This window comes from Silurus meridionalis, chromosome 5, assembly GCF_014805685.1.
Source record: "Silurus meridionalis isolate SWU-2019-XX chromosome 5, ASM1480568v1, whole genome shotgun sequence".
Lineage (NCBI taxonomy): Eukaryota > Metazoa > Chordata > Actinopteri > Siluriformes > Siluridae > Silurus > Silurus meridionalis.
The window spans coordinates 21,573,546-21,587,780 of NC_060888.1; the positions used below are offsets into that span (position 1 = coordinate 21,573,546).

Below are 14,235 nucleotides of genomic sequence, written 5' to 3' on the forward strand. Positions count from 1 at the left end.
TTCATCATACAAACAATCCTCTTCAAGCTATTTTACTATAATACAAATAACACCATTAACTTTTTTTTTGCTTCACATTGCATAAAGCTTATGAAATAATACTTTCATTGTATTAAATCTTTGGTTTAGATTAGCATCGCTCCATTACTATCACACAATTTAAATGACAAATAATATATTTTTTTATTTTCCAAAGTCAAAGATATATTATCATTTATAGTCGTTTATTGTAAACATAAAATAATAAAAAACAAGAAAGAACAGTTCAGAGTCACGCCATACAAAACATACAGTAGGTGCTGGTGTGTTGGCGCCATCTTGTGGTAAAGACTGAATCTACATCTAATACTTGAATCATTAATTCCTTGTTCTTCAGTGGCGAGGGTCATACTATTATATTCTGAAGGAACACAGTAAACATGTTGAACAGTGTATTACATGAATATAAAATGCAACTGGTAGCTCTTCTGAACTCCTTGCTTTAATCCCACTCAGTCAGATTTTTAAGATCATGAAGCCATTCCCTCTCAACCTAAACATAAAGCAAAAGATGGATTTGCTGATACAGAACATTTTCAGTGCACAATACAATGCTTATAAAATAAAAGTTAAGCAACAATGCAATTAAAATAAACCAAACATCCTAATCCTAATTTCTACATTACCTCTTGATTTTTCTTTTCAGTATTACATGGAAGGCCGGATGAAGTTGCCTCTAAACACATTTCTTCACCCGGTCCTTCACAAAACATGGCCGTCATTGGACTTGGCAGATTTTCCCACAATCCGCTCGTAGAGGCTTTTGAATCTCCTGCAGTGGTGTCTGGACACTGTCTCTTAGAGATTAATGGTGACTGCTCTTTATCTCTGTGAGCTCTCTTACCAGGCAGTCCTGAAATAAAAGTAATAAGCAGTGGTGAAAGAGGACAGTTGATAAACAGTTGGATACAATATGTAATAAAGCAAAGTCACCACATTCTTGATAGAATATATTTTTTTTATGAAGATCTTATGAGCTTTAGTTTAAATAATGTATGTAGGATGGTCCAAGTGAGAAAACTGCCACTACTGCTGTTTTGTCACTTAAAAAAAATACAAATAAACATTTCACGTTCATTTAAAACGTCAAATTAAACAACATCTTTCTTATTATATTCATGCAATTAGAAGCACTCCATTACCAAATTATCTCTCAAAACATTTATGTAACAAAATATTCCCTGTGAAATATTTGAAATAAACATTAGTGTTTACCTTAAATAAATTAAATTACATTTTCGACAAAAGAATAGAAATGCTCTTAATTCTAGTTTGCCGTGTAAACCATGTCCTGATTTACTGAGTTATAAATGTGAATTGGTCCATGCAAAATCTCGACATTCACTACTGTGGGACAAAAACTTTCACTAGAAAAGGATACTGAAAAACACAAATGAATCAGATGCCCATTGAGTTGAACAAACCAGGGTATATTATATCTTTGGAGGCGGGATAATAAAATTTTACATTCATTAGAACTTGGAAGCACATGACACTCAGCATGGCGATGACCCTGTAATAAGGGTTACATGGTTTGAAGAGGAAGGTCTTGATTGGACTGCTATAGAGCTCTGATCTCACTGACTGCACCCCAGGCCTCCTCACCCTACATCAGTACCTGGCTTTACTAACACCCTTGTGGCTGATGAACACAAATGTCCACAGGCACTCTCCAAAGCCCAGTGGAACATCTTCCCATAAGAGAGGCAGGAATTATAAGAGCAAATTGGCACTAAATGTGGAATGCGATGTTCAAAAAGCACATACCCTACTTATGACTAGGTGTCCACAAACTTTTGACAATATAGTGTACATAATGAAACTGACCACGCCCAGTCTAAAGGGATGGTCTCGTGAAATACCTTCATGCTCTTTAGACAAGCAGAGCGAAATGCTGCATTGCTACTGCCGATCACAATACTGTTCACACAGCTCATGATCACTGACATGGCCGACTGGAACGTCTCACTGGACTACACCCACACCATTCAAATAAAAAGCAGAAAAAAGAAAAAATGCATACATGAAGGAGAGTCACAGAATAGCTGAGTAGTATTTGAGCGCAGTTCGAGATATATAAAGTCTGCCGGTTTTCTTTTCAGGAATTCCTTAAGGGTGTTTTCCAGAAGGGATCGCAGGGCTGACCTCATTTTCTCTTCATTGTACTGGAGCACCTTGTCCAAGTATTTCTCTAAAGTCTCTTCATTTGCTTAATACATTAAAAAAATAAACAAATAAAACATTAGGTAACAACTATATCATAACACATTTGAGGTATTCATTAATATTAGATTAGTTTAGTTTAGATTCGATTAGATTCGATTAGATTAGATTGGATTAGATTCAACTTTATTGTCATTACACATGTACAAGTACAAGGCAACGAAATGCAGTTTGAGTCTAACCAGAGTGCAATAACAGCAAGTGCAGGATATATAGTGTTACATGATTTACACAAGTTAAATTAAATGGTATCAAACAGTAATTTACAGATGTATATGTACTATGAATATACAGATGAATATATATGTACTATGAACAATAATATACAGATGGATATATATGTACTATGAACATGATTTACAGGTGAACAATAATATACAGATGAGTATATATGTATTATGAGCATGATTTACAGATGCCTATTACCACGATTGGGACCGACAGACCGGTCGTAACATTTGGTCGTAAGTAGAGTAGGCTATATGTACAGTAATGTGAAATGATGCCGGAAGCTGGTACGCACTGTCGTAGCCGTGGTGTACAACAGTCGTAACACGATTTGGTCATAAGTAGAGTAGGCTATATGTACAGTACTGTGAAATTATGCCCGAAGCTGGTAAAAAAATAATGTACGCCACGGCTAGCGATTGTGGTCGTAAAGTCGAATGGTCATAAGTTGCATAGGTCGTAGGTTGACAACTACCTGTACATACAATGGTAATAAGTTAATAGTGAGTAGCAATACAAAGAAGAGTAGGTGTGAATTAGCCCTAACATAAGAACAAAACTATAAACCCAGCCATTAGGGAGGCACAAGCCAGTGCACTCTTAGTGCCGGTCCCAAGCCCGGATAAATGGGGGGGGGTTGCGTTAGGAAGGGCAGCCTGCGTAAAACATATGTGTAACCCAGTGAACATTGGTATACATTGCTATTTCATTGTTCTTGTATGTTTTTATTTTATTAGTATTTATATATATATATATATATATATATATATATATATATATATATATATATATATATATATATATATATATATATATATATATATATATATATATATATATATATATATATATATATATATATATATATATATATATTTTTTTTTTTTGGATATGTTTCAATATCACTTTGTACGTACGTAAGAATTTGAATATTGCATGTAAATTGAGTCATTCCCATGATAACCAATGAGGTGTTCTATTTAGTTATGGTGTGTTGTTAATCAGCCAATTAGAATGGACAGAGATCAGAATGTGGGGGCACCGGATATGGTTTGGTAAAAGAGCACGGTTGGCGCAAGAGATTGAGAGAGAGTTTTCCGGTTTCTTTTCCGTTTTTTGGACTTTTTCTGCCGGCGGGAACAAAAAGACTGAAAGCTTTCTCCACAATTATTTTAATTTCGGGACTGAGTTGTGTCAAACCGCCCCGAAAGCATTTACTGACCTCTTTGTCGAACCGGGACAGCTCCACGTGTTTAAAAGTTAGAGGAGGCTGACCTTCCCGAGCTTGGAGTGAGTAGCCATTTTCTGGCGGGAGACGCGTGACTTTTCATCAGCGTCTGACTGGATTCTGGATCCTGCTGAAAGACCGACCAAAACCTTTTTCACCGTAGCAGAGTGGAGAACTGAGTGAGTAAACCGACTTTTCATTGCTAAATTCACCAGTCATTCCTAATTGCCTGTAAGTTTACCACTGTATTTTGGGCCCCAACGAAATCCAAGCGCTTGGTCAAGGACATTTTACACACTTGCAAGGTGGATTCAAATACGAGTATTACAGCAACTAGCTGTAATTTTATCCATTTGGGTTCAGCACAAAACTGTTTCTGATGCTTTTATTCAGTATATAATCTTTTGACAATATTTTTTGTTCTTTTGAGCTCTAAGGTTTTTTTTTTTTTCTCTCATACCAAAATAAAGTTTTTGTTTAACTACTTTTATATTTGTTTAATTGTGCATTTGCATGTGATTGGAGTATTTGAATGTGATATTCTTTTAGAGGACAGCTTCACAACACTAATAATGTTATTTAGTTGGTTTAAGCGAGAGTGATAGTAAACACCTATATATTCAGTAACACCTAGGTTACAGATAATCCAGCTAACTCACCATCAATCGCTGGACCCCAGGCCCAGTTTTTTTGCGTGCCGAATATCAAATATGCGGGTCACGATTAAGAATTTCATTCCGGATCGGTCGAGGCCCGGGTTACCAACGACCGCCACAGGTATCGTTAGCCGACAGGGTACCGGTGGAAATTGGGCTACTGTTGGCCGAAGGAGGAGAAGGAGAGGAGGAAGACGTCTACAGAGACGGCAGGGAAAGGAGAAGTGCAGGAGAGTGGAAGTTCGGATTGGTACTTTAAATGTTGGCACTATGACTGGTAAAGGGAGAGAGGTAGCTGATATGATGGAGAGGAGAAAAGGTAGATATGTTGTTTGTTCAGAAGACCAAGTGGAAAGAGAGTAAGGCCAGGAACATTGGAGGTGGGTTTAAACTGTTTTATCATGGTGTGGATGGAAAGAGAAATGGTGTAGGGGTGATTCTGAAGGAAGAGTACAGTAAGAGTGTAGTGGAGGTGAAGAGAGTTTCTGATAGGGTGATGATCGTGAAACTGGAAGTTGAAGGGATGATGATAAATGTCATCAGTGCCTATGCTCCACAAGTTGGCTGTGAGATGGAGGAGAAGGAAAGATTCTGGAGTGAATTAGATGAAGTGGTAGATGGTGTACCTAGAAATGAACAATTGGTGATTGGGGCAGACTTTAATGGGCATGTAGGTGAAGGGAACAGAGGTGATAAGGAGGTTATAGGTAGGTATGGCCTAAAGGAGAGGAATGTGGAAGGGCAGATGGTGGTAGATTTTGCTAAAAGGATGGAAATGGCAGTGGTAAACACTTTTATTTTAAGAAGAAGGAGGATCATAGGGTGACGTATAAGAGTGGAGGAAGGTGCACACAGGTGGACTATGTTCTATGCAGGAGATGCAACCTGAAGGAGATTGGCGACTGTAAGGTTTTGGCAGGGGACAGTGTAGCTAGACAGCATCAGATGGTGGTCTGTAGGATGGATTTGGAGGTGAAGAAGAAGAGGAGGAGAGTAAGGACTGAAAGAAGAATAAGATGGTGGAAACTGAAGGAGGAAGAGTGTAGTGTGAGGTTCAGGAAAGAGGTCAGACAGGGGCTCGGTGGTGGTGAAGAGGTGCTGGATGATTGGGAAACTACTGCAGAAGTGATGAGGGAGGCAGCTAGAAAAGTACTTGGTGTGACATCTGGAAATAGAAAGCAAGACAAGTAGACGTGGTGGTGGAATGAGGATGTGCAGGAGAGCATAAGGAGAAAGAGGTTGGCAAAACAGAAGTGGGATTGACAGAGTGATGAGAAAAGTAGGCGGGAGTACAAGGAGATGCGGCAGCAGGTGAAGAGGGATGTGGCGAAAGGCAAGAAAAAGGCATATGAGAAGCTGTATGATAGGATGAACACTAAGGAAGGAGAAAAGGATTTATACCGATCGGCCAGGCAGAGGGACCGAGCTGGGAAGGATGTGTTGCAAGTTAGAGCAATAAAGGATGGAGATGGAAATGTGTTGACTAGTGAGGAGAGTGTGTTGAGAAGGTGGAGGGAGTATTTTGAGCAGCTGATGAACGAGGAAAATAAGAGGGAGAGAAGGTTGAATGATGTGAAGATGGTGAAGCAGGAAGTGGATAGGATTAGTAAGGAGGAAGTGAGAGCAGCGATTAAGAGGATGAAGAGTCGAAAGTCGGTTGGACCAGATGACATATCGGTAGAACCATGGAGATGTTTAGGAGAGATGCAGTGGAGTTTTTAGCCAGATTGTATAACAAGATTTTGGAAGGTGAGAAAATGCCTGAACTTTAAGAATAAGGGAGATGTGCAGATGTATTGGTGAGAAGGTAGTTGGTGTGAAAGAGGCAGATGTAGAGGACAGGGTGGTACGGAGATGGATGATCCGCTGTGGCGACCCCTAATGGGAGCAGCCGGAGGAAGAAGAAGTAGTACATATATATATATATATATATATATATATATATATATATATATATTCATTTGTATATTATATTTAGAGTACATATATATTAATCTGTATATTATATTCATAGTACATATACATCTGTAAATTACTGTTTATAGTCCTATATTACCATTCTATTTAACTTATGTAAATCATGTAACACTATATATCCTGCACGTGCTGATATTGCACTCTGGTTAGACCCAAACTGCATTTCGTTGCCTTGTACATGTGTAATTACAGTAAAGTTGAATCTAATCTAATCTAATCTAATTTCCATGCTAGCAGGGCTTGTCTGTGAAAACCGGCCAATTTAAAAGGAATTTTATCAACAGAAATATTACATTTCAACAAAAAAAATCAATGTCTCCCAGACTATTTACCATATAATTAGGGAATGATGTATCGTAATTTCTGGACTATTAAACGCACCCAAATTTAAGCCGCACCCACTGAATTTGACAAAGATTTTTATTTTGAACATAAATAAGACGCACCTGTCTATAAGCCGCATATATATAAGTCTACACTGAAACTAATGAACTTTACACAGGCTTTAACGAAAGACAGTGACTGATCCCGGAATTCCGGGATCAGTCACTGTCTTTCGTTAAAGCCTGTGTAAAGTTCATTAGTTTCAGTGGCCACTCGTAGGGGGTTCGGAGTGGGTCGCGACTATATGGTCCCGGAATTCCGGATCCGTTCAGAATTTCGGCTCAAACAGGCCCCCATAGAAAATGAATTGGAAAATGCCGACCCTCCGCCGTTCGCCCGGTTTTTGCCCGACATGTGGAATCTGGAGGAAAAAAAAGTAAAGAAATGAAAAGTTGGGATTAAGGACAATGTTGCATTTGTTATTTTTATGGCTGAAGTAGTGAACTGTTCAGCACAAACTGAAAGCCGGACAGAAAGAATCAAAATTGATTTAAAGCAGCGGAAAAGTATCTAGAGATCGAAGGTATTTCAGTGGATATGATTAATGAGAAGTTAAAGATGCAAACAACATACACTCAGCCGGGATGTGGTAGTACATAATGGTGATGTTAATACTCCAGTGGAATGCTAGAAGCCTAATAGCTAATGGGCAGGAGTTTAAAAAGTTCATTTCTGATTTGGAAAATAAACCTGACATAATCTGTGTTCAGGAAACCTGGCTCCAACCCCAACTTAATTTTGTATTACAAGGATATGTGGTAATCCGGAAAGATAGGAAACAAGCTACATTTGTTAAACATGGTGTGGAATATAGGAATGTTGAAGAGAGTGTAGACAAAGAGGTGGTTGTGACGGACGTTTGGGAAGGGAACCAAAGTGTTAGAGTAATAAATAATTATAATCCATGTGAAAAGTTAATTAAGGAAGTATTGGAAAATATAAGAGGTAACACAAATCAGAAAGTAATTTGGTGTGGTGATTTCAATGCTAATAATACTCTATGGGGTAGTATTAAAACCGATTATAATGGGCAGATAGTTAAGGACATGTTAGATTGGGGACAGTTAGTGTGTGTTAATAATGGAAGTTGTACGAGAATTGACATATCACAAGGACGTAAAGCAGTTTTAGATATTACCCTGGTGTCAGAAAACCTAGCAAGGAAATGTGAATGGAACATTAATAAACAGAGTACAATGGGTAGTGATCACTATCCTATATGGTGCAAATTAGGTATGGATTTTACCCAAACTTTAGAGGAAAGAATCCCGAGATGGAAATTTAATGAAGCCAACTGGGAACTTTATACAGAATTGTGTCACAATAAGTTGTGTGAAATGATACTAGATGTTGATAGCATTGAAGAGCTGCGTAAGAAAATAAGTGAAGTGTTAAGAGATACGGCAGAGGAAGTAATAGGAAAAAAGAAAACTATAAATAGTAGGAAAGCTGTACCATGGTGGAATGAAGAATGTAGTAAAGCTGCAAGGGAAAGAAATAGAGCAATGAAGAAAGCCAGAAAATCTGTATTGTTCAGTGAGTACATTAATTATAAGAGAGCACAGGCAGTAGTGAGGAGAGAGGTAAGAAAAGCAAAAATAAATTACTGGAGAGGTTTTTGTAATAGAATAGGAGAAGATAGTGAAATTTGGAATATGATTAGGAAGATGGGAGGGATTCAGAGAAGTAGCACTATACCAGTATTAGTGAGTAATGGGAAAATAGCAATAAAAGACAGTGATAAAGCAAAAAGATTGAGGTAATACAAAATCAAGCCTTGCGTATTTGCTGCGGTGCATTTAGATCATCCCCTAAAGCCTCACTACAAGTGGAAATGGGAGAATTGCCCCTAGAACTGCGCAGGGTCCAGCTGAGACTAAGGTACTGGTATGGTGTAAAGGGCCATCTGGACAATCATCCAGTTAGATTGATTTTGAAAGAATGTTGGGAGTATGAGTTAAATAACAAGCTTTGGTTGGATAGTAAGGAAGGAGGTTAACAAGTTGGTGCTGAAAAATCATGAAATTGCTCCTTCTGCTGCTTTACCAGCAATTCCACCTTGGTTGGTTTATAACCCTGTAATAGATTTACAAGTTAAGAAAATATTGAGTAAACTGGGGATGAATATGCCAATTGAATTAATAGTTCAGCAGTATGATGCACTACAGGTATTTATCTAAAGATCCAGAATCTGAAAGGACTGCAGCAGCAGTGTATATCCCTGCTTTTGAGACAAAGATTGCAAAAAGACTTTCAGATCAAGTGTCAGTTGCTACTGAACTTTTAGCAATCATACTAGCCCTACAATGGATCGAAGAAGTCCAACCAGAAAGAACGGTGATTTTTAGTGATTCAATGCAGCCCTCACTAGTCTAAGAAGTGGAAAATCCGAATCATTCAAGACTTAATATTAGAAATATTACAAAGTCTGTTTAGAATTAGGCAGATGAGGGTGGAGGTAAATTTTCTTTGGGTACCTGCTCATGTTGGTGTGGATGGAAATGAAACGGTGGACCTGCTAGTGAAAAAAGCACTGAATCATTCACAGATAGACATTAAGGTAGCATTGAGTAGAGCTGAATTCAAGGCAGTAATTTCATCTGAAGTATGTAAAAGACGGCAGGAAGTATGGAATAGTGGGACTAAAGGAAGACACCTCTTTCAGATTCAGGAGAATGTTGGAAATGAGAGGAAAAGATTGGGAAATAGAAAGAAGGATGTCATCATCACAAGACTAAGAATTGGACATGCTGCATTAAACCATAATCTCTTTAGAATAGGTAAGCATGAATCTGTGTGTGGTGAATGTGACAAGTATGGGGAATTGGAAACAGTGAGACACATTCTTGTTAAGTGTCCTGCATATGAAAGTGACAGGTTCCAGTTAATTCAGGAATTAGGGTGGATAGGAGTGGGCAATATTTCTCTAATGGTACTGTTGGGAAGCGAGTATGGGCAATCGAGACCTCAAGAATTGTTATTTTAATACCTAAAAAATACAGAAACGATAGACAGAGTTTAGATTTTTAATTTCCCTTAGAAATGAGCATCCGAAAATAATAAGGACATATTCCTCGGTCTTGCAGTATATTATATTACAGTATATATTACACACGCAGTAATACCGGAAAATGTGGCGGCAGGCTGTTCCCAAAATGCCGCTCTGCTCTTAAAGTAGCCACAACATATTTCACCAGTTACACCGTGTAATAGACACGTCTTTCATTAAAGCCTGTGTAAAGTTCATTAGTTTCAGTGTAGACAGTGTATGCTTATAAACAGGTGCGGCTTATTTATGTTCAAAATTAAAATCTTTGTAAAATTCAGTGGGTGTGGCTTATATATCAGGTGCGCTTAATAGTCCGGAAATTACGGTAATAAACTTACAGCGATTTCATTACGGTTGAAATTTAACAAATACCACAGCTTCCACAACCGCGGCTAATGTTAGCTAATACATTTATAAAACATTACCCAAACCGAACTTCCAGCGTTACCATGTGAGCTTACATCTGTTTCCTTCACAAAATATTAATATTCAATTATTTATTCAGATTTGATTTATTTTGCTTAATAATTAATCAGCTTTACCTGTTTTAGCTTAGTTGACATTTTGACTAAAGCGCTACTGTGTTCAGTCAGACAGAGAGGAGGAAGATGGGACGAGAAAGAGAAAGAGGAGGAAGATGAGGAGAAGGGTGAGAAGAGAGGGAAGATACATCATTCAAGGTACATCATTCACAAATTTCAGAATGTATTCTACCTGGTGAATATAGTGTACCTTTAATAACAATTAAGGAACACACTTATGTGAACCGTGAAGTGCGCTGGTGTAAATTGAAAGTTTCTTAAAGCAAATCAGAAACATACCACATACACTATATAGACCACCCCTGGTCTATATAGTGTATGTGGTATGCTTCTGATTCGCTAGATACTGTGTTAACTATGTGCTAGTGTTGTTAGCAAAGGATGAGGATGTAGCTGGAGAGAAAAATGTATCCTATACAGCAATAAAGAAAAGAGTCAAAGTAAACACGGCACTCGTACTGTATCAGGCATTTTCCCCATCAGTGTCATAAAAAGAAAAGGTGGAATCAAACATATTCCTGTCAATCCCTTAAGAAGTTCGCTGGATTCACTGTTTATTGTGGTGGTTACTTTCCAAAACAATAAACAGACGCCACCACAAAAATGCTATTTAAAAAAATTTGTTGTTTAAGCTGTAACTCATCCTCCGACACGCAGAAAGCATTAGCAAGAATATAGTGAATGAATTTTGTGTAAATTCGTAGAAATACAGTACACTGTATCACATTTATAGTGAGTACTGTACATTATTAACATTTGACTTAATTTCATAATTAATAAATATATTTTTTATTTCAACATAAAAACACAAAACAAATGAGTTATGTGGCAAATGCAGTTCCGCAATAAACCCGGGGGCATGGGATTCAAACTGGATTACTGTATATTTGGTTAGAGGTAAAACATGTGACCGAGGGAAGCATCTTGACATTCATCAAGAGTGAGTCATATACAGATGTGGCGAAGAGAATCTGGTAATTTTCAAAAATAAAACATCGTTCAGAATCAGATAATAAATAAAATGGAAATAATGTAAGTTATGTATTCTTTCTGTGCAGCCCGGGGGTTGGGGACCACTGCCTTAAAGCATTCAAAAACATCTGCATTGCAAACAATTAACTAATTAAGTACATTCCTGTTATAAATTAGACCCAGAATTACAATACATGCAAGAAAATGTTACTGTATAACGAATGGAACTGAGCGATTATTGTCAGGAAACACGTAGAAGAAAATGTGCATGGTAATTGGTTCATTATTTGTGCATTTACCCGTGAGGGAGGTTAAACCCATACAGCCTGCCGAAATGACCACACCCAAAACAGTTGCCGCATCCCTCAGCAAAACCACATTGGCATTCCGGTCTCGACTCTGCATTACTGAAACGCACATACAACAACGCCATAATGTACATAAAAGCCTTTAACAGGAAACAACCTGACATAAATGCAAAAACTAAACACACCTAATAATCAAAGAGTAGTTTAAAACTTAATCTGAAAACCGATAATTGAACCATTGAAATCAAATATCATACCATATTCATAAAATGAGAGTCCATGCTTCTGGGCGTTCTTCCTGAAGTCATAAACGGTCAACAGGAGCAATACTGTTTGACAAAACATAAGAACTTAGCTATGCTTAATATTACTTATATATTAAATTTTAACCTCCAAAGACCCGAGCTTTGGTTTGGCTTGCATTTTTTTCAGCTATTTGGGGTTAGGAAGAACCAATAATTATAATAACCATATATTTTCTTTGAACATGAATTTGGGGAAAAAAAATGATGTCCACTTATGCGGACACTCGGTCTGTATCTACAGAAAACAATCAAAACACCAGTGTGTAACAAAATGCAAATATCTTATTTACAGTCTGAGCACTGTGCCTGAACATTTTTCATTGTTACTGTTGCACATATAAATCTTTCAACTTCTGAACATGTATTTGGAAAAACATAATTTGTAAGAAACAAGTAATTTTATCCAATAATCCTTGACAATTTGCTTATGTTTCGCTTTTGCTTTTTTGTAACACTCTAAAACTTAAATTACTCCAAACTAGGAATGTCCTTTTTGTCTGTGGGAACAGTTGATCACTATTAACTGTTGTGAAAGACTGTGTAACAGTTGCGTTTAGTTAGCCAGCACAAAAACACCTTGCATGTTACACATCGGGCTCGAGTTTACCCAGAACAGCCTGTCTATTTATATATTTGTAAAAAAAAAAAAAAAAGAAAAGAAACCACATTAAAAGAAACAAACAAAAAAGTATTTTAAGACTGATGCACCTTGAGCCTGCTGCACCTTAATTATTTTAATATGTGCGATACAGGAAGGCTGAAACGATGCCCAGCAAAGTGCCCACACTAATGGAACCCACACAATCATAATAAGGGTTACCTAAGAAATTGGTTCATTATTTGTGCATTTACCCGTGAGGGAGGTTAAACCCATACAGCCTGCTGATATGACCACACTCAAAACAGTTGCCGCATCCCTCAGCAAAACCACATTGGCATTCCGGTCTCGACTCTGCATTACTGAAACGCACATACAACAACGCCATAATGTACATAAAAGCCTTTAACAGGAAACAACCTGACATAAATGCAAAAACTAAATACACATAATAATCAAAGAGAAGTTTAAAACTAAATCTGAAAACCGATAATTGAACCATTTAAATCAAATATCATACCATATTCATAAAATGAGAGTCCATGCTTCTGGGCACTCTTCCTGAGGTCATAAACGGTCAACAGGAGCAATACTGTTTGACAAAACATAAGAACTTAGCTATGCTTAATATTACTTTTTCTTTGGCTCTGCATGGTCTGTGTTGTCTTTTTGTTCTGAGAGGTCTGTACTGTCTTTCTGGGCATTTTTATGTTGGGCCAAGAATGTCTTAGCTACTTCCATTCAAAATTGCATGATGCCATTTCTCGGTGTGCCGCGTACTGTGTGGTCTTGGCGGTACAGTAGCCAGCTGTTGGCTAAAGCAACATCTGTGAAGTGCATGAGCATCCAAAGAGTCCACTTCTTGGTACGGAGACTCATTCTATAGTAGCTGATCATCCTGTCTGTGAGGTCAACCCCACCCATCTTGTTGTTGTATTCACGAACAATATTTGTTCATCTGATAGACACATATTTCTCTGTCCTGCTCAGTTTCCTCCGCAGGCTCAAACTGGGCTAGGTTTGGGGTCAGTTGAGCAGCCCTCCAGCGCACTCCTCGTCCTTGCTTGTGTTGTCCTTGAAAGCTTGGTCCTCTCTTTAGGGTCATTGTTTGAGTCTTTAACCCGCTGGGAGTGTGCGAAATGGCATTGCTGTGGTCTGGGCAACAATAGGTTTCAACACAGCGGCGTTTACGTCACCGGGTAGCCACAGTGGACTGTGGAGTGGGGTCTTCATCCCCACTACTCTCCTCCTCACTTTTACTTAGCTCCTGTTGTGGAGGATAATAATCAACATCCTCTATGGGGTCATCAATGTCAGATAAGTCCTCTACCTCTGAGGTGTCCCCAGCAATTGACTCCAGTACTAATTTCAGTGCCTTTGACAGAGGAATATGCACTGAAAATTATATGATATCAAAAATGGAATTAAAATCAATGTAAAGTTATTTATCACACATGCAATGTCAATTTGTACAGTTGTAACCTATTGTAAATGTATGTTTTGTAACAAATTCTTCCCAAACTATGTTTTAACAGTTACAATTTTTGCTAACATTTTTACATTTTTAATGAAGCTAAGTCCCATTGTCCACATATGTGGACCTCAAGTTAAGAGGCATAGTAAATCTTTACTGTTACCAAAATTTGTACAATTTTCCTGCCATATAAATCATACAACACTATTATGCATAACGTAACAAGAATCAACAATGAAAATGTATTAGATT

At 37.8% G+C, this 14,235-nt stretch overlaps 1 protein-coding gene and 1 long non-coding RNA gene across 3 annotated transcripts in view; one reads left to right on the forward strand and one right to left on the reverse strand.

The window, feature by feature from the left end:
* Positions 1 to 235: 235 nt before the first annotated feature.
* Positions 236 to 3,818, reverse strand: LOC124386179. Its single transcript, XR_006925867.1, has 4 exons — positions 3,713 to 3,818; positions 1,902 to 2,012; positions 666 to 892; positions 236 to 532 (listed from the first exon to the last, which is right to left on the reverse strand). It is a non-coding gene; the product is annotated as an uncharacterized LOC124386179 (long non-coding RNA).
* The window catches only part of zgc:195212 (DUF4554 domain-containing protein), a 29,308-nt gene continuing 18,629 nt past the window's right edge, over positions 3,557 to 14,235 (forward strand). Inside the window, exons 1-2 of one of the 2 annotated variants that reach the window (XM_046849847.1) lie at positions 3,759 to 3,897; positions 10,378 to 10,464. In XM_046849847.1, the coding sequence (XP_046705803.1) occupies positions 10,422 to 10,464 (43 nt within the window). In that variant the 5' untranslated portion in view covers positions 3,759 to 3,897; positions 10,378 to 10,421. Of the gene's footprint in view, positions 3,898 to 10,377; positions 10,465 to 14,235 lie in introns of both variants that reach the window. The other variant, XM_046849843.1, reaches the window with a different exon arrangement.